Consider the following 15,965-nt stretch of genomic DNA (forward strand, 5'->3'; position numbering starts at 1 on the left):
TACAAAGATCCCTTGTTTCCAGGCTATGCTAATTTTTCTTATCTGTTGTGATTAAAAGGCTCCAAAATATTCAACATTCCCAACCCTTGCCTCTCTTATCAACTAAATTACAAGTGTGTCACCAATACAGAAAAAAATCAGCAGACTGGAAAAGCAAGGACTTAAACTGTAAAAACCAAAGATTTTAATCACAGTTTGAGGCTCTAAATTTCATTTTTTGCCTTCCTGGGATGGATGGTGGGAGTTCTTCATGTACAAACTTCTTAAAAAGAATTAAAAATATAGTACAAGATAATTCCATTGCCAAAAAATGTAACAAACCATTCAAGTTTTGTTCTTCCTCCAAGCATTGCAGAGACCATCTCAGGCATGTCCACAGTCGAGCCAAAAGGACAGCCCTTGGGAATATTTCTATATGGAACCCAGGAAAGTCCTCAGTCATTAATACAGGAACTCCTTAGTGGTTACTTGCAAATATAGTCAAAATACAGTACTCCTAACTTTGTTTTGCAGCACTTATGACATATATTAACATTCCAAGACAAAAGAAAGTAGTGCACAAGAATAGAAATTACTCCAACACTGATGCTTTAAACATTTTACATGATTTAAAGACCCAGCTATTCAATATTTAAAGAAAGGGAACCCAGTACCCCAAAATTATTATTCTGTATATATGCTTTGTGATCTGTGCCTGTCTTAAACTGGTAAACCCTCTCTCCAAGGTCAATTTAGCTTTCTCCAGAAGTTGTATTTAGTATCACAAAAAATTACTTTAAGGTTCATGGTTTAGGACTATAGGTTTCCAAACTATGATCTGTGGAGCACTGGTGCTGCATGGACAAATAGCTGGTTAATGGTGCTGGCTCAGAGAGGCACAAAATAAACCTAAGAGGGATATGAAATGAAGAGTAGAAGACAACAACATGATTGATTTTTTCCAAAAAGGACAAAACACTTAGTATACTACTGAGAGTTAAAAATCAGGTCTTTCATTATTATGTTTCCATGTAAAGCAATTGCTGAAATTACAAGGATGTTATATGACCAAAAACGGGAGGGAAAGTGGTCCACAAAACAATCTCCAAGATGTGGTTTACATTATTATTAAATTTAAGAGTCCTTGGGTATAGAGGATTTGCAACTTGTAATCATAAAGAATCTTGAACTCATGTATGTTTATGAATATAACAGCAGTTCTATTGAGTTAGGATCCACACAGGAACCAACTGGAGGCAACTTCAACGAAACATGTAAACATGCAGGGCTCTCTATATGAAATTCATGATTACTTTACATCTACAATAATTCTGCCTTTGTATTGGTGGAAGCGGACACCTTTCAGCTTAGTTTTCACTTAACTTTACATAAGGATGACAGATGGGTATTATTTTAAGGGACTTGGCAGGCTTCCCTTTTTCTGCTACTCTTTTCCATGCTTCCTTGACTATCTAAAGTAAAGTGCCTACAGGGGTTCTCAAACTTCATTGCATCACGACCCCCCTTTAGACAAGAAAAATTACTAAACAACCCCAGGATGGGGGACCAAAGCCTGAGCCCCGGGTGTGTGTGGGCAAACATTTTGGCCTGAGGGCCACATCTGGGTATCGAAATTATATGGAGGACCATGAATGCTTACAAAATTAACAATTCAGAGATATTCAAATAAATTCTATTTAATAAAGATACATTTTAGTGGAAATAAACATAAAACCTTACTTATTATTATAAATATACCATCATAACATATTACAATAATTAAACCAAGCCTACCCCCTTTCCACACCCTCATTGATTAATGTGAACAATGTAGATGGTCACCCTTCTCTACAATGGCATCAAAGTCAGGTATCATTCTCATTATGGAAATTGCACGCATCATGAAAAAACTGGGCCCTTTCTCTAGCCTGGATTTGTCAGGCATCAGTGCCCCTGACAATTTTGAGCCATGGCACTCTATCCCAGAACCCATGTGGACAGGCAGAAGCAGGGTGTATTCACCTGTAGCTTTACGTTCTACCCTCCCCCCAAAAATGGTGTATTTGAAATGTTCTGACTGTTATACTTTGAGTTCTGTTTGCACTATTGCATTCATTAAAAGTTTGTATATAGTAAGAGATGTTACCGAGGTGGGGGTGGGGGGCTTTATGGGGTATAGCATGGAGGAGCTCTATAAGGGATGTTATTGAGTTGGGGGAGGGGAGCTTTACAGGAGTGGTACTTGGGACTCTTAGGGGCCCTGCTGGCAGTGACACCAAGGCGACTATACCAGGCACCGCCAGGGGGAGAGGCACCCTAGCTGGAACAGGTGTGGCTTATGCGAGGAGGCTGGCGTTTTGGGGGTTGGGAGCACTGCTGCGTAAGGGGCGGGGTTCTGATCCTGAAAACAGCGCAGTGAAGTCTGGGGTGTCGGTCGTGTCTGTGCAGTGTTGGCTCAGCGTGTGTGAGGTGGGGGCTGGGGACTGCCAGGTGGAGCGGGGCAAGCCCCCAACCCTGCTCCCCAGCTGGAGTTCGAGGGCCAGATTAAACGGTTTGACAGGCCAGATGCGGGCTGTAGTTTGCCCACCGCTGCTGTAAAAGGATTCCTGTTTTAGAGGCTCATCGAAGGACTTCCAGATTCTTAATTTAAATACCAGGCCTTTCTTATCTTAATCACCCTACCTCTGTTTGAAAACAAAATACTGATTCCCTGCCTCAGGGGCAAAAGCTGGGAGCAGCACCTCTCCTTTGCAGAACTCACAGAATCACAGAATATCAGGGTTGGAAGGGACCTCAGAAGATCATCTAGTCCAACCCCCTGCTCAAAGCAGGGCCAATCTCCAGACAGATTTTTGCCCCAGATCCCTAACTGGCCCCCTCAAGGATTGAACTCACAACCCTGGGTTTAGCAGACCAATGCTCAAACCACTGAGCTACCACCACCCCATCCACATTCCACACTCAGGCTGTGTTGCTGTTAAGAGCATCACCTGGGGCTAGGATGTGCACCACAAGCAGATCTACAACCCCATCCCCACAAAAGGCACCCCGATAAGTGGCCTAACCTATCCCCATCTTTACCATGCTGCTACAACAGCTCCACTCCTTCAGCCCTGCTGTGTGCCCCCAGGACAATTAATGAATGGGTGAAGATAAGAATATTTCCATAAGTTTAAGGAAGTTCTTTCATAGCTAGTCTTGCTGTCACAACTATTGTACTATTAGCAGCTAGGCAGACTCAGCTTCAGCATGGGAGGGTTCTTGCATATTCACAGCACTCCTGCATGCTTTGTATTTGATGGCTTTGCTTCTAGTTCCCAGGCACTGTTATAGTCTTCCGTTGCACTTCCTCAAACTGTTCCATCTCATATGAACATCTATGACAGAAGTCTAATGTTATTAGTAACTTTCACAGGGCTTCTGCCTCCATTCTCACCTCTTCCAAAAAACCTACTGTCACAGGGGCAGCCAAGATCTTCCCCAAGGAAGAGACAATCTTAAACACCTACTTACCAAACTATTGCATCCTTTCACATGGATTTCAGCAGGTATGAAATAAAATAATTTTGTATGAAATTAAACACCAGTTATACCATGAATATTTTTCCAGGAGAAAGATTTAATCTTAAATATAGATTTAGCAAAGTGACCTGGTTCACCTAAATGTGACCTCAAAACATTTTACAGCTATAGTGAGTAAACTGGGGGAAATCATTTCTGTGTTCTAGGAAACAATACCAGAACACAATTCCAGACCCCCCTTAAATAATATGATTTTGTTTGCGATGGGAATAAAGCCGGGAAGGGGGGCGAAGGAGGGAAGAAACGGGGCCCCACTAATGATAATTTGTACCTAAAATGTAACTTTTCCTGTGTTTAAAAATTTGAAAATACATGATTTAGGCCAAGATTTCCCCCCCTCCTCTTTTGATAATGACATTTATTATTTGAAAATGTCATCACAATCTGCTCTTCCCTTGAGAGTGGTAAATTAACAGTTTTGGTATGACAAAATCTTTTATGATTATGACTGAATGAATGATAGTTTCCACAGATTAAGGCCCAAATCCTATGAATAGTTATGCATATGCTAAACTTTATGCATGTGAATAGTCCCAACAGAAGTCAACATAACTATTCATGTATACAGAGTTAAGCTCATGCATAACTGTTCACAGGATCATGGCCTAAACACTGTACTGTACATGGTTAGTTGCAGGGACTTATTATAAAATGTATTCTCCTCAAAATAATATTTTATAGCAGTTTCATTTTTAAGGACATTATAAACATTAACTAATTAATCTTTACAAAATTCTGAGATCAATATTTAAGTATAACTCACTGAAAGCTCAGCAGATATTGTGGAATAACTAATTCTGTCTGGAGCAAGTAGGAGTGGCAGGAGCTCAGCACTTTGAAGATTAAGACACTTAAACAGGTGCCTAATTTTACACCAACATCTGAAAAACATTTGAAAAGTTAAGTATACTTCTATTAAAATATTATGTTTACTATTGCTACTGATTTGTGATTGATCTGTCTCTTGGAACCACTTCCATTGCAAGGAGCATGTGTAAACCAGGAAGAAGCCATTATTTTTGAGAATTATCCGGAGGCATAAGCAGCCAGCAGTGCATGTCTGGTCAGCCCCAGTAACTTTTCATACTCCTAACTCTTCCACCCATTTCCAAAGAGTCCCAATGGCCATAGGTGGTCTGGTTATGGAAATACTCTATAATTACAGAGTAATTAGAAATACTAATTCATTAAAACAAATTTGATTGGCATTACTTAAAGCCGATGGGATGATTCACATGACTGGAATGTTAAAATCACTGGATACACCCTATTTAGGAAAGATAGAGCGGGCATAGGTGAATTGCTTCCTGACAAAGAAGGGAAGAGCGAGCACCTCCCTGCCTGTTGAGGTAAAACATTTTTGCAATGTTTTCTAAGAGAAAAAACAGGCTTTTCCCCTTCACATGTGGTAGGAAGGCCTGACAGGAGAGGCAGATACCCCTTATCTCTCTGATATTGATATGAAGACAGAGAGATCCCTTAAGGATCACAAACCTCGAGTTCAGAGGGGGCCCAGATGAGCTCCCTACCCCAGGGCAGATGTGTCCGTCACCAGTGTCAGTGAAGGCTGAGGATGGACAAAGGGAACGCAAGCACAAATATTGAGTGGGTGCGTCAACCAATCTAGCAAAGTCAGTATTCAGTGTTCAGCTTAAGTGGTGGTGACTTAAGTGAATACATGGAGGCCAGCTAACTCTGAAGAGTCCTGAGGTGCGGCCTGGCATGATCAACTACATATGTGCATGAAGTTACGTGTTCCAGAATTCTCATAGTTTTGAGCTGTTGTGATTGGGCGAACCTTGAGATCTGCCACATGAGATCAAATTGTTTGGAATCTTGTGCCTGTAAGGAAAGCTCTGGCTTGAGTAGAGTCCAGCACTGCTCATATAAATTCCATCTTCTACACAGGACAAAGGATGGACTAATCTAAATTGATCAGTGGACCTACAGATTTGAAGGCTGACTAGATGAGTTGCACACTGGAGAGAACCTGAGCCCTGGACTGGTCCTTGACTAGCCAGTCATGCAGGTAAAGGTAGATCTATACTCCTAGGTCTCCTCAAGAACGCTGCTATTACAGACATACATTTTGTGAAAACCTGTGGAGCTGCTGGCAGGTCAAAAGGAAGCACAGTGAACTGGTAATGAGAGAGCTTCACTATAAACATGAGAAACTTTCTGTGATCTGGATAAGTCTTGCTGAGTAGCAGGAGCAGAGTAATGGTGGGTCTGCTGTGGATGGAAGTGCTTGCTGGATAGGGTTGGAGCACACAACCCCAGAGACTTTAGAGTTGCCCTAGAATCTTCCAGTCTGTGGAGTTCAGAGTCAGTTTGAAAGGTCTTCATTGTTTTTGCAGCCAAGGGTAGGTAAAGGCCATTGGGCCTGTTGTGGAAGCCCCAAGCCAAGAGCTCCTGTGCATGGCCACTGCAGAAACCCTGGACCTAGCTGCCAAGTCTGCTGCATCCAGAACAACCTGTAGAGAAGATTACTACAGATTTCCCCACATCAGCTAACAAGGAGAACTCCTGCCTAGCACCCTGACTCTAAAATAGAGTCCAAGCATTAAAATCATACTGGCCCAAAAGTGCTTGCTGATTGGCAATACTGAGTTGCAGCCCCCTGGCAGAATAAACTTTTCTACCAAACAGATCCAATTTTTTTGCATCTTTTGATTTGGGGGTTGCCTCTCATTTCCCTTGTTCCCTTTCATAGACTACTGACAGCACCAGAGAGCATGAGGGCCCAGGAAGGTGAGAATAGAGGTATTCAACCACCCTGGGAAGACACGTATTTATATTAGGTCCTTTTTGAGGCAGAGGGAAGGTACGAAGAGATCTGCCAGAGAGCCTTAATAGCATCAATAACTGCCTTATTAATAGATAAGGGGCTAAAACATTGTCAAGGCAGTGTGAGGATTCTTTAACCTTCTCCACTTGCATCCCAATGTTTAAGACCACCTTTTTTAAATGCTCTTGGGCCTTATAGTCACCCGGGGTAGGCAAAACATTCACTGCAGAGATTGCCTCATCCAGAGAGGAGGAAGAGGTGGCCAGCACAGGCTGAGGCGGCTCTTCCTCCACTAGCTGTCTAGCAGGGTCCTCCTGACAGGGCCGGCTCCAGGCACCAGCCCACCAAGCTTGTGCTTGGGGCGGCACCTGGAGGGGGGCGGGGCGGGGCGGTGCTCTGGCTCCGGCCGCCGGGAAGAGCGGGGCCACGGCTCGCCCGCCCTCCTCCCAGGGCTCCGGCTGCCCTCCCGCCCGGCGCCCTCCCCCCGGGCCACCGGGGAGAGCGGAGCCCCGGCCAGGGCTCGCCGCCCTCCCCCCGGCGCTCTGGCCGCCAAGGAGAGCGGAGCCCCGGCCGGGGCTTGCCGCCCTCCTCCCAGGGCTCCGGCCGCCCTCCTCTGCCACGCTCAGGAATATGTGGTGCCTGATGAGTAGGTGCATCATGGCCCTCTGAGTAGAACAGGAAAATCTTGTGTATGACTTAAAACCAGGGGGAAACCTCACAGATTCCAAAAGGGCCACTGAACTGTTGGTGGGCCCCAGTGGCCACCCACATGATGGTACCGAAGTTTCGCTTGCAGGGTAGTAGTACCTCAGTGGAGAGTAGTGAGAGTGGCTCTAAGGCTGGAAAACACAGGAGCCAATCTCCCATTCATAGGAGGATGACTCTCCCTCTGCTGACCAAGGAAGGGCTGCTTCCGATGGTGCTGGAGACCAGTGCCGAGTCAAAGAAGGATGCAGTGCAGCCAACATTGCAAGCCTCCCCTTTAACAGTACTGGTGGACATACAGTTTGAGGCAACAGTGGTTGATGTGGGACTGAATGCTGCACCAATATTGCTGGCACTCCCATGTGTGCTGGTACTTAAGAGCGCAGTCTCCTGCGCCGTAGGAGAAACCAGCACTGAAAGGTTGAGCAAATCTTTTGCTGATGCAAATGCCTCCAGCCTGGTCGGTACTGAGATGGTCTTGGGATAGTGTAGTGTCACAGATGTAGAAGGTGCACCCGCAGGCTCTGGACTTGACAGCACCTTCCTTGGTGCTGGAATTAATGGTGCAGGCTTCTGCAGCATCAGAGATGATGAATGCTTAGGTTTCAGCTGCACTCTACTTTTATCCCCATGCCTAGATGACATTTGGACTGGCAACATTCCTCTCTAGGTGGTCTGCTTAGCGGTCTTATGCATCTTAGGCATTGGGGAGGGTGAGCAGTGCTGGGACTCAGGCAAAGTAGGGAGTGCATTCCTAACTGATGCCGAGGAACTCAGTGCTGAGTCTGACTGACTGGACTCTGATGGAGGTCTCAGGGCTGTCTCCATGAACAAAAACCTCTCCATCTTTCCTTGTCCAAGGCTTAAAGTCTTTGCACATCTGGCATTGATCCGGAATATGAGCCTGAACACAATGAGAGCACTTGCTAAGGCAAGTCAAGTGAATCAAATGACTGTCATGGGTGGTAAGAAAGAACTGCGGAAGCTCAGGGATGGCTGGGTCCCTTAAACTCAGTGGCACATAGCAGCAGAGGGCACTTGAGCTGCCCTAACAGACACCAACTGAAGGAAAAAATTTGGATGATTGTGCGTGGAGTATATGCACACCAAGAGTGGAATACACATGTGCAATCACTCAAAGAACTCAGCATAGTTCATAAAATCATAGTAGTAGCTCATAAAATTGTATTTCATTTACCGGGACTGGTAGTTTAGAGATTCTGAAGAAATGGTTACTTACTGTAACTGTGATTCTTCAAGATGTGATGCAAATGTGTATTCCACTTAGGTGTAAGTATGCCAAGCGCACTGGAGCTGGAGAAATTTGCCTAACAGTACCCATAGGAGGCACTCATCACGACTTATGGCCAAAGACCCTCCCCTAGCTATATGAGGTGGTGCTACCTCAACCCCCGTTTAGCTCCTTCACATTTAATTGTCAGAGATTAGACTCCGATGTAGAGAGGGATGGAAAGTGGGTCATGGCATAAATCAGTGGTTCTCAAACTAGGGTCACCGCTTTTTCAGGGAAAGCTCCAGGCGGGCCGGGTCAGTTTGTTTACCTGCCGAGCCGGCAGGTTCGGCCGATCGCGGCTCCCACTGGCCGCGGTTCGCCACTCCAGGCCAATGGGGGCTGCAGGAAGCGGCGGCCAGCACATCCCTCGGCCCCCGCTGCTTTCTGCAGCCATTGGCCTGGAGCGGCGAACCGCGGCCAGTGGGAGCCACGATCGGCTGAACCTGCGGACGCGGCAGGTAAACAAACTGGCCCAGCCCATATGGGGCTTTCCCTGAACAAACGGCAGCCCTAGTTTGAGAACCACTGGCATACATGACTGCATCACGTCTCGAAGAACCACAATTACAGTAAGTAACCATTTCTTTTTTGAGTAGATGCAGCCATGTATTCCACTTAGGAGACTCAAAAGCAGTACCCATGAAGGGTGGGGCTTGGAGTCTATTTAACAAGGACTGCAAGACCGCCTTCTCAAAGTTTGCATCTGCTCTGGATGCCATGGTCATGGCACAATGGTTTGTAAACATATGTATCAACGACCACAAGGTGGCCCTGCAAATGTCCAATATTGAGACGTCACTTAAGAATGCCATTGAGGTAGCTTGTGGTCTCACAGAATTAGCTCACACATGTGGCCCAGGAGCCTCAGGCACAGCCAAACTGTTGTGGAAGGTTGAGACTGCAGACCGAGATGAAGGGGGTGAATCAATTGCCTCTTTGGCACAGACTCTTCTGCACAGATCCAGGGTGTCATAAGGATCTCATGGACCCCAATAGGGTCTGTATGAATGGTTGAAGGCTGGTTGGTGGGAGCCCCAAAGCACTGTTGACCAGAAATCTCTTGGAGGGTAACCCTGCCTGGGCAGAGGAGAGGCAGTCAGTTTGCACCTCCCCTTATGCCCTCCGTCCTGAGCATAAGGAGCTACAGGGTGCAGGCATGGACCAACTAATGGACACTACTTGCAGGATTTTATGGTCTCACCTGCATGGTGTACATGGATACATAAGGACCACCACTTGAAGAAATAATGTAGGTTGCATTTATAAACTAGGAGACTGTTTCCTAGAAAGCAGTTACTCTGAAAAGGATTTAGGGTAGATCTCAATGCAATTTTGTAGCTAAAAGGGCAAATGCAATGCTTGGATGGATAAACAAGGGAACATCATGTAGGAGTAGGGATGTTTTACTACCTCTGTTTATGGTATTAATAAGATCATTACTGGAATACTGCATCCAGTTCTGATATCTACACTTCAGAAAAGATCTTGAAAAACTGGAAAGGATTCAGAAAACATAAGAATGACTAGAGATTGGGAATGCATGCTTTATAGTGAGAAACTAAGGAAGCTCAATTTATTTGGTTTACCACAGAGAGGTTTATGAGGGATCTTGATCATGGTGTAACAAGTACTTACATGGGTAAAAGATTTCTGATAGACAGCTCTTTAAGCTAGCAGAAAAAGACATAAGATCAAATGGTTGGACGCTGAAGCTAGACAAATTCAGACTACAAACATGGTACACATTTTTAACAGGGAGAGTAATTAACCATTGGAACAACTTACCTAGGGACATGGTAGATTCTCCATCACTTGCTGTCTTTAAGTCAAGACTGGATATATTTCTAAAAGATATGCTAAGCATCAACAGAAGTTGTGGGCTTGATGTAGAAATTATTGGGTGACATTCTTTGGCCTAAATTACACAGGAGTTCACGCTAGTTTATATTCTTTTCTTCTTGCCTCAAATAAAATAATCAGTATAGTGACTACTGTTGCCATCTGGTGCCCCATTTCATACATATACTAAAAAGAAGCTAATGATATGTCCAAACTACAAGACTTGTCCAATTTTCTCTTTGGAATCTGGCTGCTCTTCCCCCCTCATGGGATATGCTTCTCTTAAGGGACTCAAACCATATAATTATAAATGGTCCTGAATAAACCAAATATTTTACAGCTATATTGTTTCAGTTCAGTCTGTTTATTATCTAGATGTGTAATTACATAAAAATTCAAACCTTTTGTATTAAATAGCTATTTAACTTCATAAGAAAACAATGTACAGTGCAATTTTTCCTTGTTCTAATAAATTATACATACTGTATAAACACACAAAAAAGCAGTGTGTAAGCCCAAATGGACTGTTGTGCTTCAATGTACGTATTTCAGGGGCTAGAATGAAATTTATATGGAAGCAGACATGCATCTTACCTTTAGTTCCTATTTTTCTGATAGCCATTAAAAGTGAGCTGGCTGGTACTCTAACCAGATTGAAGTACTTTTTATTATTACACTTGTAGTTAATTTTACATTGCAGCAGTTAATATATGTGATTTTTAAAAAGAAAAATAAGCAGTGGAACAAACGGATGCCTGGAATAACTCTACAGATAAATGTGGATCATTAAGTGCTATACTTGTCCTTTTTTTTTTTTTAAATTAGAAATGTCACTTAGAAAATGTCCACCACTGACCAGCATTCTCCACGATCATTGAAAAGGGTGCTTTTCCTGAAGTTACTCATTTTGTTCCCAACTTACCCTAGTTCAGCTAAGAAAGAGAGCAAATGTTACTCTCCTAGATAGCATTGCACAGTATGCTTCAGCCTAAAAAGCGATCTAACTTCCTTGTTGCTGAGTGAGAATAAATAAATGTCTCCAATGTCTCAGTCTGAAGACTGCCATGGGTAATGAAGAAACCTGGGTTCTCAATATCAAGTTTGACCTCAGGAACGGATTTGTTGAGGCTTGTGTAACCCACAGGACCCCATTCTTGATCCTTTCACTCCCTTCAACATCCTTTCTTTTAGGTGATCTCATCTGCTCACATGGCTTCATCTAAATCTTCATCATACAGTTACACTGACTCACAAATCTACCTTTCCACTCTTGACCTGTATCCTTCAGCTGGTCTCCAATTATTTAAACTCAGTTTGGCCAAAACTGAACTCATGCCCCCCAGCTCTCCCCCAGTACTCCTTATTTTGTCCTATATTGACCACATGACCACCATCCAGGTGACTCAACTGAAGAACTTGGAGGTCATCTTTGATTCCTCCCCTTCCTTTGCGTCACACATCCAAGGCATGCCCAAATCTTAATTCGTCCTCCAAAACATTTTTAAGTTCCGAAGTTTTCAGTGTAAAATTTTCCAGGGCAGCTAAGTGATTTAGTGAAAGTCAGTAAGGCTTACGCACTTTCAAAATGTTAACTTCTGTCTTCATATGTACAATTTTTCTCCAGGCATTTATCATATCCTATTTTGATTACTGTAACCTGATCCTCTCAGGCCTCTGACACTCATTGTCCCCCACCAGTCCATAGGAAATTCAGCTGCTATGATATTCATCCTCGCCTCTACGTCTTCCCCCATTCAATTACCTCTACTGGCTACTTTCCAACTGTTCCAAATTCAAGCTCCTGGTTCTCACTTTCAAGCTCCTTCATATCTCTGGCTTGCCCTAATCAGTGGCTCGCTCAGTGGTTTGAGCATTGGCCTGCTAAACCAGGGTTGTGAGTTCAATCCTTGAGGGGGCCATTTAGGGATCTAGGGCAAAATCAGTACTTGGTCCTGCTAGTGAAGGCAGGGGACTGGACTCGATGACCTGTTTGTGTGCTTCTCTTACAACTGTCTTTGAGCTTTCTTCCATGTCATTTCTCATGCATTGGATCTCAACTCAGAATTTGTAAGGCCACTACCCTCCCTTCCTACAAATACAGCCTCCCATCCCTCTCTCATCATGATGCTGAAAAGAAACTGGTTAACTAACAATGGCTACATAGACAGATAACTGGGAACAGCTGACAATCTGAAAAAATCCTTTAATTGTATATTTTCTCTCTTTTCACCACCCACTGTCTTTTGCTTGTCATGTACTGTTTGCTTTTTGGAGCAGGAACTGTATTCCTATTTGCACAGAAAGCAAATAGCACATTATAGGGGCTGCAGTAAAGCAAATAATAATAGTTTATATCAGTACAATATCACAACAAAAAAATGCCTGGCGATCACAACCAGCAATGTAATTTCCAGCTTTATGTATAGAAGATTCTTTCAGGCACCCATAAAGTCTCTCACTTTGTCAAGCCATACTATGGAAATACAGCCTTCTATCAATGTAAGTTCTAGGTCTAGTGGCTAAAGACAAACCTTGCCTCCTCTGTTGATATCATCTGAGGTACACAAACCCTTAGTTTCCACTCCTTGGACAGAACCTTAGACTTTGGCTTGAAGTCAACTGCCTAAGGACTCTGCTTTGGTTGGATCTCAATGTACTGTTGCTCTATCCATATAATTTTTGCCTTAGAATTATTACTTCCTTCATCTACCTGAACAGGGCAATCTAGAATTACCTCTTATCCAAGACATATTAAGACACTTTCAAAATGAAAATCATATTTCATTACATTTACTGCAGCCTTAAATCACCACAATATATTGTATTTGCAGTGCTCTTTGTATTGCAGCAATTTTATTGCATAAATAAACAAAGGTATATTTTAAAGCTTTTCCACATTCAAGAAACTAAAAACTCTGGAAGCTTTTATAGAAATAAAAATTAACTTTACAAAAAATTAGAGCTTATTTACATTTTTCAATACACAATTACTTTCCATCAAATCTGACTGGTCTATGCCTTTCCCTTCTGTAGGGTCCCACTCAATTCTGATATGGAGGTTTGCATTGGCTGCTGCTTCTTCATAGGAGAGGCGATATTCTTCTGAACTAAAGAGAAAGTATGGTATTAGTGTTTATAAACCAATTCTATAATAGATGTAAAGGGGCAGATCCTCAGCTAATGTAAATTGTCCATCCATTTCAATGGAGCTATGGTAATCTACATTAGCTGCAGGTATGTCTCAAAATTTGTGAAGAAGAAATCACCCCAGATTGTTTTGATGTATTGACTGCCTTTATGACTGAATAACATGATGAGATGATCATAAGAGTAAAATAGAATTACTAATATTGTAAATGGATTACTTTTATACTTATCACTGGTCTTGTAGTTATTTTGATAAAAATGGGGGGTGGTAGCAGGTTGATATATTGTTTAGACCTCTCCATTGGCTAGCTACTTAAATTTTGCATTTAGGCAATAATTAAGAGGAGGAAAAGAATAACCAACAAATGAAAATAGTAAAAAAAGCAATGTGGCACAGTAATATAGTAAGATCATACTGTTACAGAATACAGCTATCAAAAATTTAAATGGTCTAAAAAATGTAACCATAATCTAGTATAAAACTAACATAACTTAATTCTAAGGATTATAATGGCAAATGGAAATGAACAAAAAGTAACTCTCCCTACCATCTTAAAACTGTACACTTACATCATTCTTGGAATGTTTTTGGCTTACAAAATATTCAGCACCCAATCTAAGAGAGACATATTCACTGGTATAAAATTGAAAAGCAGGAAGCTTGATTCTTCTTTAGAAACGAAGCAAGCACTGATCCTGATTTATGGGACAGATCTAGGTCCTCTCACAGGTTAACACTAATTCCACAGGAGAGGGAGGTAAGTAAATCCCTCAGAGTCTGGAACTTGTTGATCTCAAAACAACATGCAAAACATAAAAGGGGGCTCTTCTAACAGAACTGCAGCATTCTCTGGCAGTTGTGCTGGACATCTTTCATGAGTAGTAAACTCAGTCGAAAAATTCAGCTTTTGCTTCAGTAGCATCAAAGAGGAGAAATTGGGTTGTCAGAAAGCAAAACACACATTTAATCAATAAGGATCAACTCTTGCCATTTTCTTTATGGGTGCAGAGGCTCCCTTGGCAGTGGAAGTGGCATGGCTTCACTGCAAAACGGGAGTGGTGGGAGGAATATGGGGACCACTCAACGGTTATGCATACGTTTATCAATGTGCAGCTCCATGGGGGACCCTTGCATTGTAGGGACATGTGGAAACAGGGTATTGAAAAGAGAGAGAGAGAGAGAGAGAGAGGTGTGTGTGTGTGTGTGTCAGCTGCTTGTCTTTCCTGTCATCATGTGGTGTCACAGATCCTACCTCAGACAGACACTTGTTTGAAGCAGCCTATGTAGGAATGCACATATACCCATGTCTGACCCAGACACCTGGGTAGTTTCTAGGTAGATGTTAAATTTTTCTAAGGGGTGACGGAGCTGAAGAGCAGGAAACGCTGGCTCTCTGCAAGAGCAGCTATGATGACAGCCAAAGAGGCTGTCAGAGAGGGGAGCAGAACCTGGTTGGTAAAGACTTTCTGTAGTACTTATATTACAGCACAAGTTCTGCAGGAAGTTGTAAGTCTCTTGGGAAGTCTGCCTCCTACAGACAATCTATCTTAGTGGTTGGCGACTATACATGATTGTTATTAAAAAAAAAAAAAAAAAAGCACTCCTCTTCCTGAGGCAGAAATAAACCAATTTTCTCTCTTAGTTTAGTATATGGGAAAGTAATGACTGAACTCAGGATAGACTTACCTATATACCTTTTTTACTGTTTATCTTCTCATTCTTTTTGGAGGAGTGGGACTGTCAGACATATCAAGTGCTTCTAGCGGAAGTAATGATTCAGTGCCTTTACCTGATGGGGTCATGCCTTTGAGAAGTACAAATAAAAATACATCAAAAACAGAACCTTTTTTCACCCTGTTTATATAATAGTTCATAAAACAGTGGTGCAAATCATAAAAAAAAGTTCAAAATGGTAAGTTTTGCCATTCAACACAAATAAGGTTGCTTCCTTAATGTTAAAATCTGGTTAAAGGAAAGGAAAATAGACCAAAAATAATCACCTATAAACTTTACTTGTAGGTCTCCAAGAATAAATGCTTAGTTTCCATATTATTCATATATGTTATAGGAATGTTTGACATCAACTCAACATTTCTTACATTTGGAAAGTTTGTCTTTAGGGAATTATGGTCTTGGAAAAAACAAACAAACAAACAAAAGGGTCAAAAAATGTTTTGCCCTTGTGTGATGGGATGCACTTGCCCCGCACTGGTACTGCAAGGGTTAACGCCACCCTTTGGGCTGAGGAGGCCAGGCCTGCTGGCCATGCTCTGGAGACCAGGTATAAAAGGGAGCAGCTCAGCTCATTGAGGGCTGACCACCGTGGAGGGAGGAAGCATGCTGCGGGCTCCAGCCTGGGAAATGGTGAGGCCCCAGGCAGCGGGGCCAGAGACACTGAGACCCAGGCAAACACCCACGCTCCTGTGGACGCCCCAGGAGTGACAGAGCTGCTGAGAGCAGCATAGGCCAAGGAACCCAAAGACCTTGGAGACGCCAGGACCACTGCATGAGGGACAGAGTAACTCAGGGGGAATTAATCATTGTGCCAGGTGGTGTCAGCGTCTTTTGGACAGACCCCTCCACTAACCCAGTGGCGAGCACACTTGCCACTGCCAAGGCCCTGAGCTGGG

At 43.1% G+C, this 15,965-nt stretch overlaps 1 protein-coding gene across 2 annotated transcripts in view; it reads right to left on the reverse strand.

The window, feature by feature from the left end:
• Positions 1-10,992: 10,992 nt before the first annotated feature.
• Positions 10,993-15,965, reverse strand: part of SMCHD1 (structural maintenance of chromosomes flexible hinge domain containing 1) — a 162,539-nt gene continuing 157,566 nt past the window's right edge. The window contains exons 47-48 of one of the 2 annotated variants that reach the window (XM_034762716.1): positions 15,022-15,139; positions 10,993-13,289 (exon numbers count right to left, since the gene is read on the reverse strand). In XM_034762716.1, the coding sequence (XP_034618607.1) occupies positions 15,042-15,139 (98 nt within the window). In that variant the 3' untranslated portion in view covers positions 10,993-13,289; positions 15,022-15,041. Of the gene's footprint in view, positions 13,295-15,021; positions 15,140-15,965 lie in introns of both variants that reach the window. The other variant, XM_034762715.1, reaches the window with a different exon arrangement.

The sequence above is a fragment of the Trachemys scripta genome, chromosome 2, assembly GCF_013100865.1.
Source record: "Trachemys scripta elegans isolate TJP31775 chromosome 2, CAS_Tse_1.0, whole genome shotgun sequence".
Classification (NCBI taxonomy): domain Eukaryota; kingdom Metazoa; phylum Chordata; order Testudines; family Emydidae; genus Trachemys; species Trachemys scripta.